The sequence below is a fragment of the Elephantulus edwardii genome, unplaced genomic scaffold (genome assembly GCF_000299155.1).
Source record: "Elephantulus edwardii isolate Elephantulus edwardi_28Jun2011 unplaced genomic scaffold, EleEdw1.0 scaffold00039, whole genome shotgun sequence".
Classification (NCBI taxonomy): Eukaryota; Metazoa; Chordata; class Mammalia; order Macroscelidea; family Macroscelididae; genus Elephantulus; species Elephantulus edwardii.
In genome coordinates, this window is record NW_006399789.1 from 7,077,981 (window position 1) to 7,101,304 (window position 23,324).

At 43.5% G+C, this 23,324-nt stretch overlaps 1 protein-coding gene across 1 annotated transcript in view; it reads left to right on the plus strand.

Annotated features, from left to right (window-relative positions):
- Window positions 1-6: 6 nt before the first annotated feature.
- Window positions 7-23,324, plus strand: part of MAP3K5 (mitogen-activated protein kinase kinase kinase 5) — a 348,691-nt gene continuing 325,373 nt past the window's right edge. The window contains exon 1 of the mRNA XM_006884955.1: window positions 7-764. Coding sequence (XP_006885017.1) covers window positions 329-764 — 436 coding nt within the window. The 5' untranslated portion in view covers window positions 7-328. The remainder of the gene's footprint in view (window positions 765-23,324) is intronic.

Sequence of the window (23,324 nt, forward strand, 5' to 3'; positions counted from 1 at the left end):
AGCCGCCCCGCCGCGCAGGTTGGCGAGCGGCGAGAAGGAAGCGCGGTCCCTGCGCGCCCGGATCGGCGTCCCCCCACCCCTTGCACTCTCTGCCTTGCAGCCGGCGAAGAGCGCGGCCACGGAGGCACCGAGGAGGAGCGAGCCGCTGGGTAGCGGCGGGCCCCCGGCCGAGAGGGCGCCCGAGAGGAGGCGGCGGCGCGGCGGGGAAGGCGCGGCGCGCGATGGCAGCTGCTTAGCCGGCCGGGCGCGGAGCAGCCCCGAGCTGTGGCTGGCCAGACGGGGTGGCGGGCCGGGCGACACCACTGTCGCCCCAGCACCGCCGGGAGCGATGAGCGTGGAGGCGGGCGAGGGCATCACTTTCTCGGTGCCAACCTTCAGCTCCTCGGGCTTCTGCACCTTCGCCGAGGGTGGCAGCTGCCGGCGGGGAGGAGCGGCGGCGACCGTGGAGGGCGAGGAGAACCAGCTGCCACCGCCGCCACCGGGCAGCTTCTGGAACGTGGAGAGCGCCGCGGGCCCGGCTACCAGCTGTCCCGGGGCCAGCGCCACTCGGAGCCGGGGCAACTCTGGTGGCGGAAGCGGCCGCCGGACCACCGTGGCATATGTGATCAACGAAGCAAGCCAGGGACAGCTGGTGGTGGCCGAGAGTGAGGCCCTGCAGAGCCTGCGGGAGGCGTGCGATGCTGTGGGCGCTGCGCTGGAGACCCTGCATTTTGGAAAGCTAGACTTTGGGGAGACCACCGTGCTGGACCGCTTTTACAATGCAGGTGCGTGTGCCCCCTCCCTTTGCGGCCGGTAGCCACATTTTTATTTTATTTATTTATTTATTTTTTTTTTGCATGTCGTCCTTTGGAATTCTTTTTCTCTTGGAGTAGAAGTGCTCTTGCTACTTAACTTCCCTCTTGGCCCACCTTGGGGACGTCGAGGGGCGCAGCGCGACGCTCCCTGGGGCGCTGGCTGCTTCTCTAAGGGAGTGCGCGTGCTTGTGCTGGAGCCTGAGTGCGTTTGTGCGGGACCCGGACTGACCCAGCCAGCGCTCCGCGCCGGAGCCCTACGGAGCCCTGTTTCTCTTGGAAAAACTTCGGTCCCTCAGAAGTTGTACGAGGTTTGCCCGGGTCAGCTCTTGTCTATTCAGCGTCTCCACCGTGCAGCTGTTGGGCTTGGCCCATGTTTTCCATCTGCGTATACCTGGGTCTGCCTTCGGTGACGCGCCCCTGTCGTCTCGTTTTCTTTCTGTACTCTTGGAAGTACAGAAGCGATAGCTTACGCCACGAGGTCAGCTGCATAGGAGTGTGTTTACCCAAATTTGCATGACCTTCCGGACTCCTTTGACCTTTGATAAGTTTTCATGACTTAAAGTTTCCATTTCTTACCAGTTTGAACTTTCAAGTGATTACCTCCCAGAGTGGCAGCATTGTAATCGACACTGAAGTTGTGTAGTAGCTTCTTTAGGATTTTGGTGGAAGAACCAGCATCTGTATTAATTGCCCCATATGCCCAAATGTGCATTTTTTTTTATGCCGGAGTGTTTACAATTTAAAAATCTTTCAGAATGTTGATAATCTTGATAACGAAGATTAAAGGGATTGCTACCATAATCTGTGTGTGTGTGTGTGTGTGTGTGCGCGCGCGCGCGCGCGCCTTTCCAACCTATTCTAGATTTTAAAACCTGTTGAACAGTTCTACTGTCTAGAAAGAATCGAATTAGTGACATGAACTTGACCATAAATGTTGAGACTATAGGCATATTTTTATCATTGTAGTTGGAAAACTTAACTTTCTTTAGTTGTAATTTCAAAACATCAGGTTCTTACATGTGTGTTCCAAAAAGGTTTAATTTTCCCATCTTCCTTTTCATTCTGATTTTATTCAGCCTCTCTCTTCAGAACCTGAAGGAGGCTTATGCCAGTTTTGGAATCCTGCCAAAGCTGAATATTTTAAGAACAAGAAGAACTTCATCTAAGGAAGCCAGACTAAATAAGTGAGGACTTTCCAGATCTGGTATTTTTTTACAGTCTTGGTCCTGATCTTCGTGACTGAACAGGAGGGTAATATAGTACAGCTTAGTTTTTTGAGTGGCTTGCTATAAAAGTTACATAAACAGAACTTTTCTAAAAATGATAACACTCTTATTTTTGGATTATAATTTGGAAGATATGAGGGAAGTGTCAAAGACCTGAAAGATGTAGGAGAAAAGCACCCAGCCATTCACAGAACCTATTTTTATTACACTGATAGCCTGGGTTTGTTGTGGTTTTTATATATACACACACACACACACACACACACACACACACACACACACACATATATATATACACATACGTACATATACATACATATATACATACATACATATACATATATATACACACACACACCCCCTCCTCTACAAAAAATCTTCAACCCTAAGCTAATTTGAAGTTTCCTTACAAGGCTTGCTTACTGTTTGTTCTCCAGATACCATCTTTGGGATAGGGAGAGAGGAATATGAGAAGGGATACTTCACATTTGAACTGTGTTTTATTTAATCCCCCAAATAAGACATGGTGCTCTGGAGGCCCAGTAGTAAGAAGCTGCACTTCAAACCTGAAGGTATGTGGTTCGAATCCACCAGCTGCTCCGTGGGAGAAGGATGGGCCGTCTTATCCCATGTGATTAACTGCTTCTGAAAACCCATTGGAGGGTCAGCTGTGGGTCGGTTCTGACTCGATGTACCCAGCAACAACAACACATAAGCCTGTGTCAGCAATACTTTGCACATTAGTGTTCAAGGCCTCAAACCCGTTCCTGAGATGGTTTTGAAATTGAGGTGGGATAGACTCAAGGCCAAATTTTGGTTCCCATGTATTTGATTTAATTTTCCTGAGCTTCAGCTTGAATTTGCATATGAGTAGTTGGTGGTCTGTTTCAGTCAGTACCAGGCCTAGTTTTCACGGCTTGTACTGAGCTTCTCCAGTGATTCTTTCAACAGATGTAATTGATCTGATTCCTATGAATACCATCAGGTGAAATACATGTGTAATGTATTTGCACTGAATAAGTCATTGATTGTACAAAATTCTATCATTTTATTTCCAGCTTCATTTCTGTCACCAAGTCTGTTTCCCAACTACTGATCCTTCTTCTCTATTCCCAACTTTTGCATTCCAGTCACCCGTTATTATTAATGCACTTGATTGCATGTTCGAGCAATTTCTGCAAAAGTTGGTAGAAATCTTCTATTTCCTCCTCTTCGGCTCTGATTGTTGGTGCATATATTTGAATGATGGTGGTATTCATTGGACTTCTTTGTAAGCATATGGATATTATCCTGTCACTCACAATATTGTATTTCAAGATGGATCTAGAAATGACTTTTTAATTATAAAAGCAACCCAATTTTCTCTCACCTTTTTGCCTCCAGCATAGTAGATCGTGTGATTGTCTGACTCAAAATGGGACCAGGGGGCAGTCATCAGAACAGAGCAAGGAAACACTGCATGGTTTAAAATTAGGAAGGGTGTATGCCGGGAATATGTCCTGTCTCTGCATTTCTTTTTTTCAATCTATATGTGGAATAGATTATCCAGAAGGCGGGGCTCTATGAGGAGAAATATGGCAACAGAATTGGAGGTAGACTCATCAACAATCTCCATTATGCAGATGACACAACCTTGCTCGCTGAAACTGAGGAGGGCCTGAAGTACTTGCTGCAGAAGGTCAAGGAATGCAGCCTTCAATATGAATTGAAGCTCAACATTAAGAAAACAAAGATTCTCACCACTGGACCAATTGGTAGAATCATGATATATGGTGAAGAGATTGAGATTGTTAACAGCTTCAGTTGGCTTGGCTCCACAGTCAGCACTCTTGGTACCAGCAGCCTGGAAATTAAAAGACCAATTACATTGAGAAAATCTGCTGTCAGAGACCTCTCCAAAGTACTGAAGAACAACGATGGCAACCTGGAGACTAAGGTGTGCCTGATACAGGCCAAGGTCTCTACAGTCACTTGCTATGCATCGGAAAGCTGGACGGTGACTAGGGATGATATAAGAAGAATTGATGTCTTTGAGCTGTGGTGATGGAGAAGAATATTGAATATACCATGGACTGTAGGAGAACAAAAAGGTTCATCCTGGAGAGGGTGAAGCGAGGCTACTCCTTGGAGCAAAGGATTCTGAAGCTTCATCTGACGTACTTTGGACATGTTGCAAGGAAGGATCAGTCCTTGGAGAGGGATGCCATGCTTGGGAGGGGTGGAGGGCTAGCGCAGGAGACCTTCAGTGAGATGGATTGATTCTGTGACTGGGGTAATGGGGTTAGGTGTGTCAGAGACAGTAAGATTGGCACAGGAAAGAGTAGGGTTTAGGGCTGTTGTACATAGGGTCGTTATGAGGTGTAGGTAACTCTCTTGCACATAACAGCAACAAGAAAAAAAATACTTGTAACACTCCTTAGGGGAGAAAATTGAGGAACACAAAACCAGCTCCAGGTCACATGAGACCCCTGGTAGTACAATGATTATTCTCTCAGCTGTTAATTGAAAAGGTTGGTGGTTTCAGTACACCAGTTAGTGTGAGAAAGATACGGCAGTGTTTCTGAAAGATTACCGCCTTGGTAAGCCTATGGGGCAGTCTTACCTCATTTGATCGGGTTGCTGTGAGTGAACATGGTCTCTCCAGCAGTGAGGCCCCCTGGGTGGTAAGTGTTCAGAGCAGGTTCCGCTGCAGGTGGCAGATCATGAAAGATTGTGGGACATGCTGCCATCGTCCCGGTGAGTTCTTAGAATCAAGAGAAACTTCCCACTTGGGAATGAGGTGATGAAGAGGCAGCAGGAGCTTCTGAGCCAAATGGGGCACAGTGGGACTAGAGGGGAGGGCGGGCCTTGGAAAAAGCCCATGTTTCCCGGGGCCTCTTCGCCTCCACTGCTTGGTTTAACATGGGCAGGCCCCATTTCCACTCCTGCCCACTTGAGTGTTGTCAATTCCGCACCTTTCCATTCCGCACGAAGATGTGACAGTCTGATGTTATCAGTTTCATTCAAACTCTGTTTCTTTGAACTGAGGGCTGCAGAGTTTGATAGTAGAAGTTATCTTCTGCCTTCTAAGAGAAAGCTGCTTCCTTTCCACCAGGGTTGGGCAAACTTTATCTGTCAAGAGTCAAACCAAAAACCAAACACTCTGCTATCTTGTCAGTTCTGAATCTTAGCAAACCTATAGGACAGAGTAGGAGGGTCCACCAGGCTCCCAGGCCTGTAATCTTTGCAGAATCAGACTGCTGCATCTCTGTCCTATGGAATGACTGACAGGGAGGCTCAAACCACTGACCTTTCAGTTAACAACTGAATTAGTAACCACTGCATCACTAGGGCGACTTTGAAAAGACCCAAAGATTTTAGATTTAGTCATCCCTGGGACTTCCCCCCAGCTGTCCAGTTCTCCTTGTCCTAATGCAGGAGTAGCCACAGATAGTATCTAAAGAAGTAATTATTGGTTTGTTCAAGTAAAATTTTATTTGTGCATTTTTATGAATGTCAAAGTAGGACTCCTCTGTTGAGCTTTCCCCCTCCCCCAGTTTTTTAAAAATGTAAACTCATTCTTAGTTTATAGGCCATGCAAAAACAGGGAGCCAGCTGGGTTTGGATAGTGGGCCATGCTGACCTTCCAGCTACCTCCCACTTCAAAGGAATCTTTATGATATAATAAGAAGCGTGTCTCTTCAAGTTAGATCTAAATTCACTAGTCGCTCTGTGATGAACTTCCTGATTTTGAGCAAGGCCTTTCATCTCAGAGGGAAGTATTTCCCCTATAAAATTAACCAAGCAGGGAGGAAGATGGACCATTGAACTACATTTATAAGATTGCCTTATACTGTTGTTAGAGATTATGGAGTTGACCACCACTTATCGCAACCCTGTGAACAGTAGATTGAAATCCTGCTCTGTCTGCGTCATCTTCATTGTCTCTGCTGTTCTTAAGCTTGTACTTGTAGTCACCATGTCAGTCTTCTCTCATTGAAGCGCTTCTTTTTCACTGACCCTCCACTTTTCTAAGCATGAAATTTTTTCCAAGGACTGGTGCCTCCTGGAAACATACCCAAGGGTGTGAGATGAAGTTTTCCCTCCTTGCCTCTGGCTGCACTTCCTCTAAGATTAACCTGTTTGTCCTTTTGATAGTCCACAGAGTGTTCAATACCCTTCACCAGCACCACCATTTAAAGACATCCATTTCTCTTCAATTTTCTGTGTTCATTACCAATTTCCCCAGGCATAAGAAGCAATTGAAAATACCATGGCTTGCATCAGGCAACCTTAGTCTTCACACTGACCTCCACACTTTGGAGAGGTCCCTGACAGCAGATTTTTCTCAGTGCAACACACCTTTTTGATTTCTTGACTGTTGCTATCATGGGTGTTGATTGTGGATCCACGTAAGATGAAATCTTTGACAACGAAAGTATTTTCCCCATCTCTCATGATGTTACCTCATACGGTCCTGTGAATTTACAAAGACACAGTTGCATGGCATGCTGGGACAGAGGAAGGGAATAGGCATTTCCTTGCCTTGCATTGTGGTCCACTTTGTTTCGTCTCTAATTTGGAAATAGTGGAGAGTTGGAATACTTGGTATCCAAGATTCATTCTAGCTCTCAAATTCTGTACTTTAAAATGAGAACATTATCAATACAGAGGAATAATTTCTCTCCTTAGATCTCAATGTATGTATGTTCTCTGTCCCCAAAGATCTCTCAGTTGGTGAGAAGGGCAGAATTGGTGCAGGCTGTGGTAGCGGCATTGTCCATACAGTGAGTTGAGCTCCTGGTAATTCTAGGATGAGCGTATGATGAGCTTGAGCTTGTCTTCTCAAGGGAATGATACTTGGGCTGAATTGGCAGAGCAAGGATGACCTGATCTTTCAAGTCATTGCTATCGAGTCAGAATGGACTCAGAACCGACCCACCTTAGGTTTTCCAAGGCTGTAAATCACACTGCAGGAGATTGTCCATCTTTCTCCCGAGGAGCCAACAGTAGATGCTATCCATCAGGCAGGCACAGCCTTTGAGTTAATTTGGCAACTCTGTGTGGACTGTACCTTAAGAGCTCCCTTACATTTAGAAGAAAGCAGTGGTTCTCAAGGTCATGCAGTAACAATGTAACACACTGACACAGAGATTGCACTGGTGGGTTCCAGCACACCAGCAGTTGTGAAGAAGGTCCTGGACGAGCCTGTGTTTCCTAGTGCCAGGCAGTCACTGGGTGTTGGATTCGATTCACTGGCACTGCACTACAACAATGCAATGAATACAATTCAGAATTGGTTACATTTTCATAAATTTACCCTAGTTTTCTGGTGGCTTAATGATAAGAAACTGCACTGCTGTCCCAAAGGCACCCAGTTGGTTCAAATCCACCAGCTGCTCTGCGGGAGAAGGATGGGCCATCTCCTCCCATGTGGTTAATTGTCTCTGAAATCCTGCTGGTGGGTCAGCTGTAGGTCAGTTCTGACCGTTGTGGTATACAACAACGATCTTTGTATAAACTAAGGAAAGAAACCAGACTGTCTGCTGTCAAATTGATTCTGACTCATTGTGATCCTACAGGACAGATTAGAATTGCCCCTTAGGGTTTCCAAGGCTGTAAATCTTTATCTGGAGTTACTAATGGGTTTGAACCACCAGCTTCTCTGTTAGCAGCCGGATACATAACCATTGAATCATTGCATCTCTTTGTATCCTGGTGTGATTTTTAGAAATTGATTGCATTTAAAGATTTTTACTGATTCCCTCCCCCTCCCTGATTATTATTTACCTGCATTCCTACATTGGACCAATTGGTAACATCATGATGGTTGGAGAGGAGATAGAAACTCAACAGCTTCATCTTGCTTGGATCCACATTTAGCACCCTTAGTATGAGCAATGAGGAAATGAGGAAATCACACTGGGAAAATCTGCAGTTAGGGGCCTCTCCAAATTATTGAGGAGTAATGATATCATTTTGAGGATTAAGGTGCACCTGATTCAGGCCATAGTCTTTCTAGTCACTTACTATGCTTCTGAGAGCTGGACAGTGAATAAGGATTACAGAAGAAGAATTGAAGGCTTTGAGCTGTTGTGTTGGAGAAAAGCGCAGAGTATTCCGTGGAAGGCCAAGAGAACAAACAGATATGTCTTGGAGAAGGTTCAGCCAGAGTGCTCTTTGGAGGCAAGAATAATGAAACTTCGCCTCACATACTTTGGGCATGTTGCTAGGAGGGGCTATTCCTTGGAGACGGACATGATACTGGGAAGGGTAGAGAGTCGACTAAGGAAAGGATAATGGCCACAATGGGCTTTGTGTGTCGGGAAGTGTGAAGATGGTACAGGATAGAGCCGAGTTCAGATCTTTTGTTCATATAGTTGGTGCTGTGAATTGTACTGGACAGAACGTAACAAAAACAACAACAAACAATATTCCTACGCTTATCATTCTCTCTTTTGACATCATTCCTTGGAGATACTTCACAATACTTACAAATGCTTTTGGGAAAGTGAATCTTATTGACATATACAAGATACGTAAAAAAGTTAAAAGCTCAGTGTAAAAGAAGAAGCCCCTCAACTCTGTGGATTGACGCACTGACTGCAACACTGGGCTTACGCGTGGCAGAGAGGGTGAGGGTGGCTCAGCGTGAGGCAGGTAGGGTTTCGATCTGTTTACGTGGGTCTCTGAGTCAGAGCCTACTCAGTGGCTCCAAACAGCATCACTCACAGATCCCGAACACCATGGCAACAGCTTCCCTTCCCAGCCACCTGCCGAGAGAGGTCAGTGATCAGGGCTGCTTTGAATAGCTGAAGGAGCCCTGGTGGCATGGTGAGTTAAAGTGCTGTTCTGAGAACCACAAAGACAGCGCTTTGGGTTTGTTCTGAGGGAGAAAGATGAGGCAGTTGCTTCTGTAGGAAACTCCTGGACCAGTAATGCTTTTTCCCATGGGGTCACTAGAAGGCAGAATGGACTCAGCTGCAGGCAGCTTGGTGTTGAGGTTTGGTTGGATTGGTGGACAGACCCCAGCTTGCAGAATCTCAGAAACTTTTTTAGAAAATGAATTTGTGAAGTAAAGCTAAAGTTGCCTTTATTGTTCTCCTAATTTGCTCATTAGAAAGTAGAAAGAGTTGTATTCATTCATGTTAAAGGATTTAAGGATGATACCTAGAATCTGGTGCATACTCTTTGTAGAAACGCTATTCTAGCTGGGAGGCCGATTCTGGGCCTGCCTGTAAAAAACCTTGCTAACTCAGTGCACTTCAGGTCTGGAACCCATTCACCGTTTTAAACTCTGTTGCTATGGAAAATTACCTTCCTTGAACCTGATTTTGAATACACGTTTTCCTGTGGCAGAGTCAGTTACATTTGCTTTGAGTCAGCTGTTGGAAGAATCTTGGCAAGAGGTAGGCACTCCAGCTTGGATTGCTGGTGATGGATGAGGCAGCCTAAAAGAAAGCCCTGGAAGGCTGACCACAAGGAAGAGCGTGCTTGGAAGGGTGGAGGGACAGCACAGGAGAGGAAGACCCTGCATGAGGTGGATTGACTCAGTAACTGGGGTAACGGAGGTAGGTGTATCGGAGACAGGGAAAGTGGTTCAGGATAGGGCAGGGTTCAGAGCTAATGTCCATAGGGTTGCTGTGCGTTGCAGGCGATTCAGTGGCATATAACAACAACAACAATGGTGAAGGTGAAGTTGGCTGTGATAGAAGCAGACATTCCAGTAACGTTTTTACCCCTTACAACACTACGTCTTTCTCTCATTATGGCCCTGGGCCTTCCTGCTGATGTCAGAGCCAAGGTCACTTACTCTGCTCAAGGCCATTTCACCCCTTCTCAGTGGGCACAGGGATTAGACCGGCTGCCGACTTCCCATTTCCCTGTCACCAGCCATCATTTTTATTATGTCTCCATTACATCCTCTTGCTCTTGGCATGACTGTCTATAAGCTGTAGTTCCTTGCTCACCTTTGACCCTCCCGCAACACTAGGTGACAGGTAAGACAAACAAGCTGGTTGAAAATTTAAGAACCTAATCTTAATATTCCCGTCCACATTACTGTCCTACTTTACTTAGGTTTGTGATAAAAACAGCCCCCTTCTTCTGACTCTGGACAGGTGCCTGTGCTCCTGGATCTTTGGTTCTGCTTACTTCCTGGAAAGCACTTTAGGACTTTCAGTCTCATTTGGTGAGAAAGCCAAGCCCTCATACCGTGTTGATCCCCAACTGTAAAATTCTTTGCAAGTTTTCCATCCACTTCTGTAATTTTACTTTCAAATCTCGCGGGAAATCCACACATTTTGTTTCATACACTTTGAAGGGAAGGTCCAGTGTTTCCTAAATAGTGTTTCCTATGTGCCAGTAAAAGAAAAGAAAATTTGGAAGAATAACCATGTTTAGGGAGCTCTTATGGCCTAGTGTGTCAGGAGTTGCACTGCCAATCCCAAGGCAGATGGATCAGGATCCACCAGCCTTTCTGCAGGAAAAGGATGGGCATTCTGCTCCTGTGTGATTAATAGTCTCCCTAACCCCCCTGGAAATTCAACAGCAATAAGTTTGAACCTGTGTTTTTTAACACTTTCACTTTTCCAGGTAAGGATATAAAAAAGAAAGAAAAAGGTGCAAAACCAGCCATCTGTTGCCATGCTTTATTAAAAGTTTTAAGTTATTTATTGTTGTGGACTGTCTAGTCAGAACCGCCTTAAAGTTGACTTCCCATCAGGTTTTCAGAATCAGTAAATCACATGGGAGAAGAGTGCCCATCTTTCTTTTACAGAACAGCTGGTGGGTTTGAACCATGTGCCTTTGGTATTTCAGCACAGATCCTTACCATTAGGCGACCAGAGCTCCCCAAGTTAAGTTAGAGTAAGCATAACCTTGCAGAAGGACCCTCTGGTGGTGCAGATGGTGAATGTGTTCAGTTGGATGTTTAATTTCATAGATGCACCACTGAAGAATGGCCTGGTGGTCTGCTTTCAAAAAATCTGCACAGAAAGGCTTAAGGAACTGGGTTCTACTCTGATACATATAGGTCACCATGGATCAGATTTTACTCTGCAGGAACTCGTTAACCTTAGAATTAAAGTAGTTAAGAGGGGAAAGGAAAGAGAGGAGACAGGAGCTGTGAAATTGTTAATGGAGTCTCCTCCTTCTTTGTGGAGGGTCCTCCTGTCTTTTTCTCAGCCTGCAGCTTCTGCTTTCCAGTCCTTCCTTTGCATACAGGAAATGAATGACAACATCACTATGTACTCTACACTTGCCCCCTGTCACCATGGCTGAGTGAAAACGTTCTCATACCGGTCCACATCTCTGTGTTTCAGTCATTCTTTCTTCACACAGGAAGAGAGCTTTAGTTCCATTCTGTCAGGGAATAAGCATAGAAAGTCCTGTGGAAAATTTCTAGAAGAAGAATTTTTTAAAAAAAGAAGAAGAAGAAGAAGAAAATCCCACTAGTGCCCTGCACGTGAGTTATCTCTGAGTTTTTAACTTTTCCCTGGAATGTTACAGGGGCATCTGCAGACCACCCCGTATAACTTTGACCGCTGTGCTCTCTGGTCCAGTTCAGGCAAAAATAATATTTTCCTGAGAGTTTTATTAGAACATGGGAGAAAAGCAAAATGAAAACAAAAACCGGAAAGCACATCAAGGGCAGATTTTTTTTTTTAAAAAGGATTTATTCTTAGAGCACCTAGTTCTCACCCCAAATTGTCAGCGGGTGGTTGTGACTTCCCCTGCTTCCCCCTCCCTGGACTCCTGGTGTATTCCCTGGTTAGTCATCTATGGCCCTCTTGAGACCTCCCTTAGTTGGCAGTTGGCAGATTCTACCTCTAGGGGAAGCCCATTTATAGGTACCCCGTGTGGCCCGAACACTGTGACTGCTGCCAGCCTCCAGGGAGCTCTTGCTACATACATGTCTGTAGTTCCTCTCAAGGGGCTGCAGTCACTACCCACTCTTTCCTGTTTCAGAGGCCTGCTTCACAGCCTGTTCTGTTCCTGTCTCTGGTTTGCAGGATAAAGCTGGCTTGAGCGTTTCTGTGGGGCTGTGGGAGACTGACAGACCCAACGTGTAATGAACGTGTGACTCTTACTGCTGCCAGGTGCCTACTATTTCTGCCTCCCAAGTACTTGACCCAAAGTGGAACCTTCAGACACCACTCCATACCAGAAAGGCAGCCATAGGCAGACGCGTGATTTGGCCAGTGACTCGAGGCTTGTTGGTCTGCCTTGAAGGGAGGCACCTCCTTTAAGGCTGTGGTAAGAAGCTACACTGCAATCTGAAAGGCATGTGGTTCAAATCCACCAGCTGCTCTGAGGGAGAAGCATGGGCAATCTCACAGCCTCTGAAAACCCACTGGATGGCCAGCTCCACGGGAGAAAGACGGGTAGTTCCCTCTCTTGTGATTTACAGCATCTGAAAACCTGATGGAGGGTTAGCTATGAGTGGATTCAACCCAATGGTACATATCAACAACACCAGGCTAACAGTAAAGGTTTGCACTCTGCTGCCAAAAGGTTGGCAGTTCCAATCTACCCACATGTACTGTGCACGAACAGCTTGGTACTCTGCTTTTATAAGGTTCTAGCCATTAGAAACCCTATAGGGTGCATCTTGGATTGCTAAGAGTCAGAATCAACTTACTTCCAGGTGGCGAGGAATTTGTTAGGGTTTTGGTTTTATAACAGGAAAAAGAGAAAGAAATCAAGGCAAAATTATTAACTGTTTAAAAATCCATTGGCAATCCAATACACTAGTTTCTTTTATAGAATTTATTTTTGTTGTTGAAAATGTATGTAGAGTAAAAGACCAGTCCAACACAGTAAATGTAGTGCGTCTTTGTATCACACTGCTTTGTGTGACAGCTTGTCAGGCTGGAGATGTTGACTAAGAAAAACAAAAGTAATCAAAATTTTGCAGAACAAGGTAGTGGGAGGTAAAATACTTCTAAAACATTGTCTGTTTTTTTTTTAAAAAAAAACTTTAGAAAGCGAGTGCTTACATCTTAGAAGAGTTTTATTTATAATTTTGGTTTGGGTTTTCCCCCCCTCCCCCCAAAGGAAGCCAAAATGAAAAGATATTTAGCTCAAGCTACTGGGTGATAATTTTCTTAGGGGAACAGGAGGAAAGAGACAATTTAAAGGTTAGAACCATCGCCTGCTTAACGAACTCCTTGCAGAGATGTAATGCCACCCAGGTTGCACTCGGTAGCAGTAAACTTGATTCCAGGCAGACCCTCTCTGTGACCGCAGCTCATCAGCAAGGAGAGAAGTTGCCTTCGGTATCTGATTCATACCGGAAGGAGGTTATATTCCTTTGTACAGGAAGTCTCTAAAAGTGGTTGTAACCAATTAGAACAACAAGTCCAACACTTTTAGTCTCCCCCTGTAACTGTTGCCTCTGAATATGTGGAAGTTGAGGAGACAGCCAACTGCCTTAGCAAATACTGGCCTCAGGCCATCTGCCCATCGGCCCCTCAAACATAATACCTAATGTCTGTCTAAGAATATTGTACTCCTTTTAAAAATCTTGGTTACCCCTTTTCTTATTTTTAGAAATTAGCTCTATGGATCATATGTCAACCCTGTTGATGTCATAGTCTAGGTTTCTGATGGGTTCATCAGGATCGCGTGTGTGAAGCCTCATTTCCAGGGCCACAGCTTTTGCATCCAACTGGGTGTATTCCAATTTAGAATTTAGTCCAAATGGGGCTGGGCAGTGGTGGGGTTGGTTTTGTTGTTGTTATTTGTATATGTGTGTGTGTCTGGGTCAGAACGCTAGTACACGCATTTGTGAGTCAGTGCTATGTTGTAGTTAGTTGTGGTAGATTTCAATTCATGGTGACCCCGCGTGTGTAGAGTTCTCAAGGCTGTGACAGATCACCAGACCTGCCTTCCCAAGCATCTCTTGGTAACTTCACTCTGCCAGTTGTGTGTGTGTGTGTGTGTTAGGAGTCAAGTACATAACTATTCATCTTACCCAAGGAACCTCAGTGCTACATAACCCTCATCTTTTGGTCATTTTATTCATAAAGTAAGTACATGTAGCAGTGTATTACCTGTATCTTACAGTTGGGGAAATTCCTCCTTAGAAAGGTTACCTACTTGGCCAGATTTAACCAGTCAAATAATTGAGCAGATTTGAACTTTGATCTCCCAGCTCCCAGCGAATTCAGTTGGGCTCTACTCTACCACACTTCCCCATTGCAGTGGAAACATGTCAAAGCACATACTCTGCCTAAGAGAATGAATTTGGTTATCTTGAACCATGAGGTAACATTATCATGAGAAGTTATGATATCTTATTGTTAGCGTGTTTTTTAGTACCATCAAGTTGGAACTGACTCATAGCCAACCCTTCAGTGGGTTCTTAGAGGCAGTAAGTAGCCTGGGGAAAGATCATCTTTCTTTCTCCCATGGAGCATCTGGTAGATTCGAACCACTTATCATTGGGTTGGCAGCACAACTCCCTAACACTAAGCCCCCAGAGCTCCCTCTTGTTAGCATCTAGAATAAGAATCCAAAAGTGGGCTCTGCTCTTTCTGTGTCAGTACAATGCGGGTGCCAAGTGCCAAGACCAAGTCCTGTTAGTGGCTTGGCCTGGAGATGAATTGGACTTTCTCCGAACAAGTCTTCAGCCATTTCTTTGAGCATAAATCACATCAAGGGCCAGGTGATAGTCCAAAACAGGCCTTTCTCTAAAGTGACATACAGAGCTGGGTATATTTCATTTGAGGACACTTCTTTTCTCTGGTCCCTAGAGAAGGCTCATCTCAGGAGTCTGATATGCTATCCCCTGATGTGGTAGCCTGTCCACAGTAATTCAGTTCTGTGAGCACTTATTAGTTGCCTGTATGTGTAGTGAAGAACTCAGAAAGCACAAGCAATACGTAGGAGTATAGCTTCTCACATACCTCTGTTTCCATGGGAAAAACAGATACTGAGGAGGAATTATCTGTACTCCTTGTTCCAATGAATTATTTTTTAAAAGCTTTTGAAAAAAAATTTGTAAGTTACGAAGCAGTTCAGTTTGAAAGTATAGAAAACCAACATAATTCTCATACATACCTTCCAAATGTAATGAAATTATGAAACATTCTGACATACTTGTCTTACCTTATCCATTTCCCTTGTGTTTCTTCATGTTGTTATTGTGTGCCATCAAGTCAGATCAGACTCATAACTGACCCTCCGGTGGGTTTTCAGAGGTAGTAATCTCATAGGAGGAGATTTCTCATCCTTCTCCCCTGTGGGGCAGCTGGTGGATTTGAACCATATGCCTTTGGGATTGTAGCACAGCTTCTTACCACTTCTTAGGAACTTCTTACCATTTCTTACACTTCTAGACCACTAGAGCTCCTAACTTCTTTATGTTGCTGTTGTGTACCATCCAGTTGGAACCAACTTGTAGCTCACTCTTTGGTGAGTTTTCAGAGACAGTTACTTGGATGAGAAGAGATTGCCCATCTTCTCTCCTCCAGAGTAGCTTGTGGAATTTGAACCACCTACCTTCAGGATTTCAATGCAGCTTCTTGCCACTAGGCCACCAGGACTCCCTGTTTCTTAACGAGAAGGGTTAAATTATAATTTAAAAAAATTGTTGAATTTATAACAGGATTTCATAAAATATGTGTTAGATGACCTGCTTTGCTTTTTTAAATGTGGAATCAACATTGGAAGCTACTGGAAATAATCTGCCAAATTTTAGGAAAAAATTTCAAGATCTTATCTGTAGAGCAGAAAATGGGACGTAGGGGCACACCATGGACAGCTCTCAGAAAGAGCCAGAGGGAATGAGAATAGCATAGCCCCTCACCGCCCCAGAGCAGAAAGCAGATCATAAGCTCATAGCCCAGATCCATGGTGCCCTTAGAGCCACAACAGCAGCAAGAAGTTCGTTTATTTGTTGTTACTCAACAGACTTACTCACAATTGTGGTACTGAGAATGGGCTTTATTAGGGAAATAGGTTCAGGAGTGTAAGAGGCAAAGAATATATCACAAATCCTGGTTTAGTCTAGTAGTCCCAAGGCAGACTAACAACAAAACACAATTCCTTAATTATAAAAAGCCCTGGTTTCAGTCCAGCAGCACAAATCCAAATCACCCAGCAAGATTTTCCTCAGAGCAGTTATAAGTCAGGTTCTCCTTCAAGCATCTAACAAGAACAGTAAAACCTTTAACTGTGGCCTGAGCGCTCCTGTGGTTAGAACTTGCCCCAGTTTCTCCACCTTAATTACCAGGGTCTCACCACCAGGGTCTTGCTCTCAACAGGGTCTTGCTCCAGTCTCCCACAAGTCCTGCTGCTCCATGTGGGGAGCATGCTCTTATCCTAGTCTCACAGCTGTTGATGATTTACTAAACTATGTATCTGTAGTTAAGGTAGCTGGAGACCTGAGGGGGTTAAGGTAATGTCTAAAACAACCAACCACACATCTCTTAGTAAATACTACAAAAATGTCATTAAACAGACTTTTAGAAGGGTATTATGATTCTTTAAGAATTTCACTGTAGTATCAGAAAACATGAATTAATTTAGAAATCTAAAATACTAGGCAGCTCCTGTAGCCTACTTCATTGGGAGTTATTCTGCTAATCCAAATGCCACACCTCTCTGGTTATTCAAATCCACCAGTGGCTCTGAGAGAAAAAGGTGTTTGATTTGTGTGAATTGTACCCTGGAACACCCACTGGTGAGTCAGTTCCAATTAAGTGGCATTGAGAGAGGAAAAAATCCTGTAAAGTTATTGCTTGAGACTTGGAACTTTCCCTCCCTTACATACAGCTTTTCTGGTAGAGGAATTTGACCTGAATTTACATTTTCTTGTATGTATCTTTTCAGGTTGGGGGAGGGGAGTAGATTGTTTTAGAGCATTGCAATAGTAACATAGTTCAGTGTATTATCTCCAGGCCTGGTCTCTCACACAGTTATGTTGGTTACTTGCTGATGTTGCCTGGAGTATGTATATGATCTTTAACAGACAGGAAATTGTCAACCTGAATACTAAATGATTGAAGGGCTGGTCTATAATGAGGATGATAAACATACAAACAAAATTTCACTTAGATAATGAAGACTCATTTGCATTGGATATATTGTTAGTACAAAATAATATACATAAAAAAGACTGAGATATTGGACTCCTTTTGAAAGCTTAAAATAATATTTATGAGTATATACTTTATAAAACATTTCTAATTAACTTGAATTCACATACAGATCATTAATGTAGATTTTTTGGGGGGGGTTTATCTTAGGGAACTAGATTTGGTTGGCCCAGTGATAGTTCATATCTGATGATTTGGACAGTAGGATTTTAGTTTTTTGTTTGTTTGTTTGTTTTTTTTGTTTTTTGACAGTAGGATTTTAGTTTTTAAAACTAACTTCTGGTCAGTTTCCGAGATATCCTGGCCCAGTGTGTACTGTTATGTGCAGAGTCAGGCAAGAAAAACCCATCTGAGCCAGCAAGGATTCTGACTTTAAAACTTACGTACTGTGTGTGTGTGTGTGTGTGTGTTGTGTGTGTGAGTGTGTGTGTGCGTGTGTGCGAGTGTGCACGTGCGCTTATCATTAGTTTTGGAAAGCAGGATGAGGATACAAGTTGCCTGGCCTGACCTAACCTAATGAAATTAGAGAACAGTGTTGTAGCTTGCACGTGAATTATGACAAGAATAGTTGGCATAACTTTTCTTGCCAAGCAACCCAGTGCTGCCAGTATTTTATGTGCTTCAAGTACACTTGGCACTTGGCAAATCTGAAGTAAAATTGGAAAGGAAATGTGAGCTACAACTTTTCACAGAGTTCTAAACTCTTTACATTATAAAATTGGTAGAACATTGATTTAATGCTTACCTTCGGTAAATGAGTGAGTTATCTCAGTACTGATCTGGTCATAAGTACATCATCCTGCAGGTGCATTGTTTACTTTCAGAGTCTGACGTTACGAGTTGCCGGGATCATGAAATCTTGGCATCCTCAGGGATGGTCTTGAATAGGTTTCTTGAATAAATTTGAACATTTAATTTCCAGGTGGTATTTTATTGGTATTTATTGGTGTTTAGCATATGATTTGGGGTAATCGGGATGGGAGTGTCAGAGACAATGCGATTGGCACAGGACAGAGCAGAGTTTAGGGGCCGTTGTACATAAGGTCACTATGAGTCGCAAACGACTCAATGGTACATAACAACAATAACAACAACAACAACAAGTACGGGTGGCAATATTGTTCAGTACTTGACTGCCAATCCCAAAGTTGGCGATACAGACCCAATAGCTGCTGTGACGGGGAGGGTTGGTGAGCTCCTCCTAGAAGGATTATGCCTAAGAAACCCTATGGCACAGTGCTTCTCTGTCACTTGGTGTCATGACTTGAAAATAACTTGGTGTGCACATGCACATCTGTGTGTGAGCACACATACACACCACCACTCACGTTTAGTATATGTTCTAATGAGCGGTGCATTTATGCCTTAACTGTTAATTTTGATTGATTTGTGACTCTAGCAAAGTAGAACTGATGAAACTGTATACTTAGAAACATAGTCTGCCTGCCAAGTTTGATTTTTTTTTGTACTAAGCCTTTTTCAAAGGTTCTTTTGAGGAAATAACTTATTTGAAAAGATATCTTAATAAGGTAACTTGTAAGAACATTTGAGGACTGCTAATGTGCATTAAAAAATGGTAATGAAGGAAGAAGTGGAAGCTGCATCAAAGGCATTGGCAAAAAAAGAGGGGAGAAAAGCCCCCAGAAATTAATGGGATACCAAGTGACTTGTTTTAATTAACAGATGCAGCCCTGGATGCACTCACCAGTCCATGCCAGGGATTTAGGAGGACAGCTGTCTGGCCAACTGATTGGACGAGGTCCATATTTGTTTCCATTTCCAAGAAAGGTGATCCAGCAGAATGTGGAAACTATCAAACAATATTATCAATATAAACATAATGTTGCTGAAGATCATTAAAAAACAGCTAGAACAGTACATTGATCGGCCGTGTGTGGCCTCTTCTAAATTGTGTTAAAATGCTTCATTGTGTTTTCATGGTGGTTCTTTGAAATCTTCTACTTATGTCTCTTAATTCAAAGTGCCTTCTTTTTGTTTTGGCTTTCCCATGTTCTAGTGAAAGTTCTAGAGTATCTTTTGAGGTCCATTTGGGTTTTTTTCCCCCTTTGTTCCTTGTCTGTATAATGACATTTGGCTTTCTTCATGGATCTTCAAAAGTTGATTGTTGTTACTGTTGGGTGTTACTGAGTTGCCTACACCTTTTAGAAATCCCACGAATAACAGATCTTAACCTTGCCCTCTGCACCATCCTCAAGATTCCTGATGTCATTGAGTCCTTAGTTACAGTCATTGTGTCATTTCATCCTGTTGAGGGTCTTCCTCTGACCCTCACCTTTCGAAGCATGGTGTCCTTTCCAAGGCCTGCTCCCCCACCCCGACAACACGCCCAGAGTATGTGAGACAAAGTTTTACCATCTTTATTTCCAATGAGGATCCTCATTATACTTCTTCCAAGATAGAGTTGGGTTTTTTTCTGACAGTCCATAGGATATTCAGTATTCTTCTCCAACACTGCAACTCAAAGGCATTAATTCTTCTACTGTCATCCTTAGTCCAGCTTTCAGAAGCGTAGAAGTAATTGAAAAAACCATAGTTTGACTCAGGAACCAAAGGTTTGGCTCAGGAACAGTCTTTAAACCGATGTAGTTATCCTTTAGCACTTGACAGAGGTTCTTGATAGTAGATTTTCCTAGTACAACATGTCTGTTGGCTATTGGTACCACCGATGTTGAACATACCATAGGCTGCCAAGAGAACTAACAGGTCTGTCCTAGAGAGGGTGAAGCCAGGCTGTTCCTTGGAGGTAAGGATTTTGAGACTCCATATCACATACTTTGAGTGTGTTGCCAGGAAGGACAAGTCCTTGGAGAAGGACATCATACTTGGGAGGGTAGAGGGACAGGGCAGGAGAGGATGACCCCAAATGAGGTGGACTGACCACAGTAACTGTAGTAAGGAGAGTAGGTATGCCAGAGACAGGGAGATTGGCCCTGGAAAGAGCAGGCCTCAGAGCTCTTGTGTATATAGTGTTACTATGAGTTGGGGTTGACTTGATGGCATGCAACAAGAACAACTGTGGTTGTTGATTGTGGATCTAAGTAAAAAGCAATTTTTGAGCACACCAATCTTTCCTCCATGATCCTGATGATGCCTGTTGAACAAGTGATGAGGATTTTTGTTTTCTTGATGTTGAGATGTCATCAATGTGGAAGACTATATATAGCCTTTGACCTTCTGAAGCAAATGCTTCAAGGCCTCTTCACGTTCAGTAAGCAAGGTTGTGCCACTGAATAACACAGGCTGTAGAATAGTCTTCCTCCCATCTGGTTGCCATATTGTTTTTTACGCAGGCTAGCTTCTCAAATGATTTATAAAGCATACAGATAGAATAGTTATGGAGAAAGGATTCTATCTTGACGCACTCCTTTCCTGATTTGAAGCCATACAGTGTTACCTTTTTCTGTTCAGACAGCTCATTCTTGGTCAGGGTATGGGGTTGGCATGGGCATAATGAAGTGTTCTTGGATTCCAATTCTTCTTAGTGTTAGCCATAACTTGTTGATCCACACTGTCAAGGGCCATTGGATAGTCAATAAAACACAGATAAACCTCTTTTTTATATTCTCTTTCAGCCAAGATTAATCTGACTTTAGTAGCATTAATATCCCTCATTCCACAGCCTCTTTTTTTTTTTTTTTAAGAGTTCAGGATTTTTTATTGAACATGTTACAAAAGGAGTTTAGTCAAAAAGACCAAATCCCATGTCATCATCATACTCTTCAGATTCTTCTTTCTTTGCTTCCACTTTCTTCTCCTCAACTGGAGCAGCAGCAGTCGGGGGAGCAGGTCCTCCAGCTGATGCAGCCCCAGCCGCTGGGGCAAGTCCACCAGCACCCACATTGCAGATGAGGCTCCCAATGTTGACATTTGCCAGGGCCTTTGCAAACAGCCCAGGCCACAAAGGTTCAACGTTGACACCGGCAGCCTTAATGAGGGCATTGATTTTATCCTCCGTGACTGTCACCTCATCGTCGTGCAGGATGAGGGCCGAGTAGATGCAGGTGAGCTCAGAGACGGAGGCCATGGTGCGCTGGTACTAGGCGGAAGGCTGCCGGACCTGGTGCTAGTTGCCGGGTGAAGTGAGGGCCTCACCCCAACGCGGCCTTAGCTTCCTCCGAAGGACCGAGCACCTTAGCGGCAACTGAGGAAAGGGCCACGGCCTCTTTTGAATCCAACTCGAGTTTCTGGCAGTTCCCTGCTGATGGACTGTTTTAAGGATTTTTAAATAACCTTTAGCAAGATTTTCTTGTATGTGATATTAATGTTATTGTTCATTAATTTTCATATTCTGTTAGATAACCTTTTTTTTTTTTTTGGAATGGGAACAAAGTCAGTCAGTCTAGCTAGCTGGCTTCTAAATTTCGTGGCAGAGACAACAATGGTAATGAAGGAAGAAGTTTAGGATTTACTGAAGTCATTAGTTAAAAAAAAAAGACCTAGAAGTTGATGGACTATTGTTTGACATGTGTCAGCAGAGAGATGCTGCCACCTGACACATGCTCACTAGATTCTAGTGCATGTGCTACTTCCTGAAATGGTTTAGTGTCAGCAAATTATTTTTGTTACAGTGACTCTGTGTGTTCCTTCCCATTGTCTTCTAATGTTTCCTGAATCATGTAAGATTTTGTCCACAGAAGCCTTCATTACTGCAACTCAAATATTGAATTTTGTGTTTAAGTCCTTTCAACTTGAGAAATTCTGAGTGAATTTTTCCCTTTTGGTTTTCTCACTCTAGCTCTTTGCACATTTCATTGTAATATTTTGCTTTGTCTTCTCCAGCTGCCCTTTGGCATCTGCTCTTCTCTTTGCCTCCAACACTTCTTCCCTTTCTTTTGACTCTCAGTGTTCTAGATCCAGGTTTCTTCTGACATCCACTTTGGGCTCTTCTTTTTCCTCTGTTTCTTGAAGTTGATAGCAATCCTTAATTTTTTCATCTCTTGCTTACTGATTGGCATGTACATTGGGATAATTTGTGTATTGACAAGTCTTCCTTGTATTTGGGTAATGTCCTGTCACCCGCAGCATTATACTTCAGGATAGACCTGGATGTGTCCTTTTTGTCAATGAATGTGTCACCGTTACTCTTCAATTTGTTGTTGCAGGCATAATAGGTCGTATGATTGTCTGATAAAAACTGGCCAGTACCATTGCATCTAGGCTCACTAATGCTTGGATGTTGATCTCTTTTGAGTTCCATTTCATTTTTTATAGCTTCCAATTTTCTTAGATTCATACTTTGTACATTCCATGTTCCCAATTATTAATCATTGTTTATAGCTGTTTCTCCTCTAGTCTTACCACATCAGAAAATGAAGATCTTTCATTTTTTGAAGGCCTCTGTTCATCTAGGTCATTTAGGTAGATTTGACTTTGATGTGGCAGCTCTTCTCCAGTTAGTTACCTTTTAAGTGCCTTCAAACCGAGGGAGCTCATCTTCTGACCTTTATCCAACAATGTGGTACCAAGATGGTAGTTTATTTTGATGTCTTTGTTTTCCCAGATCACAGATGTATAAAAGCTTTGTGCTTTCCTCTGAAAATGTAATTGTTATTGTTGTTATGTATTGTTGAGTCGACTGTGACTCATAGTGACCCTACGCACAATAGCTCTGAACACTGCCTGTCCTATACTGAGCCAGTCTCACTGTCTCAGACATACCTATCCCAATTATCCCTGTCATTGAGTAAATCCATCTCATTCAGGGTCTGCCTCTCTTGCCCTGTCCTCTACCCTTCCAAGCATGATGTCCTTCTCCAGAGACTGGTCCCTCCTAGCAACATGCCTGAAGTATAGGAGATGGAGCTTCAAAATTCTTGCCTCCAAGGAGCAACTTGGATTTGCTGTCTCCCAGGCAGATCTGTTTTCTTGGCAGTCCATGATATGTTCAGTGCTTTTCTCTAGCACCACAGGAATTGATACCTTTGATTCTTAGTCATTGTCCAGCTTTTGGATGCATAGCATATAATTGCAAAGACCATAGCTTGGATCAGGCACACCATAGTCTCGAGACTTTTGAAATACATTTCCAGGACAAATGTATGAAGGAATCACTATTTTTCTGTTTCTAAACTCTGCCATCTGGTTTGTTCCCCTTTGTTTATTTGTTGGGGGATTAAGGAATCTTGTTACCTATGGAATGTGAAGAGTATAATAATCACACATATTCTGAGGTTTTCTGTGAGCATAAAAAGTGAAGTAAG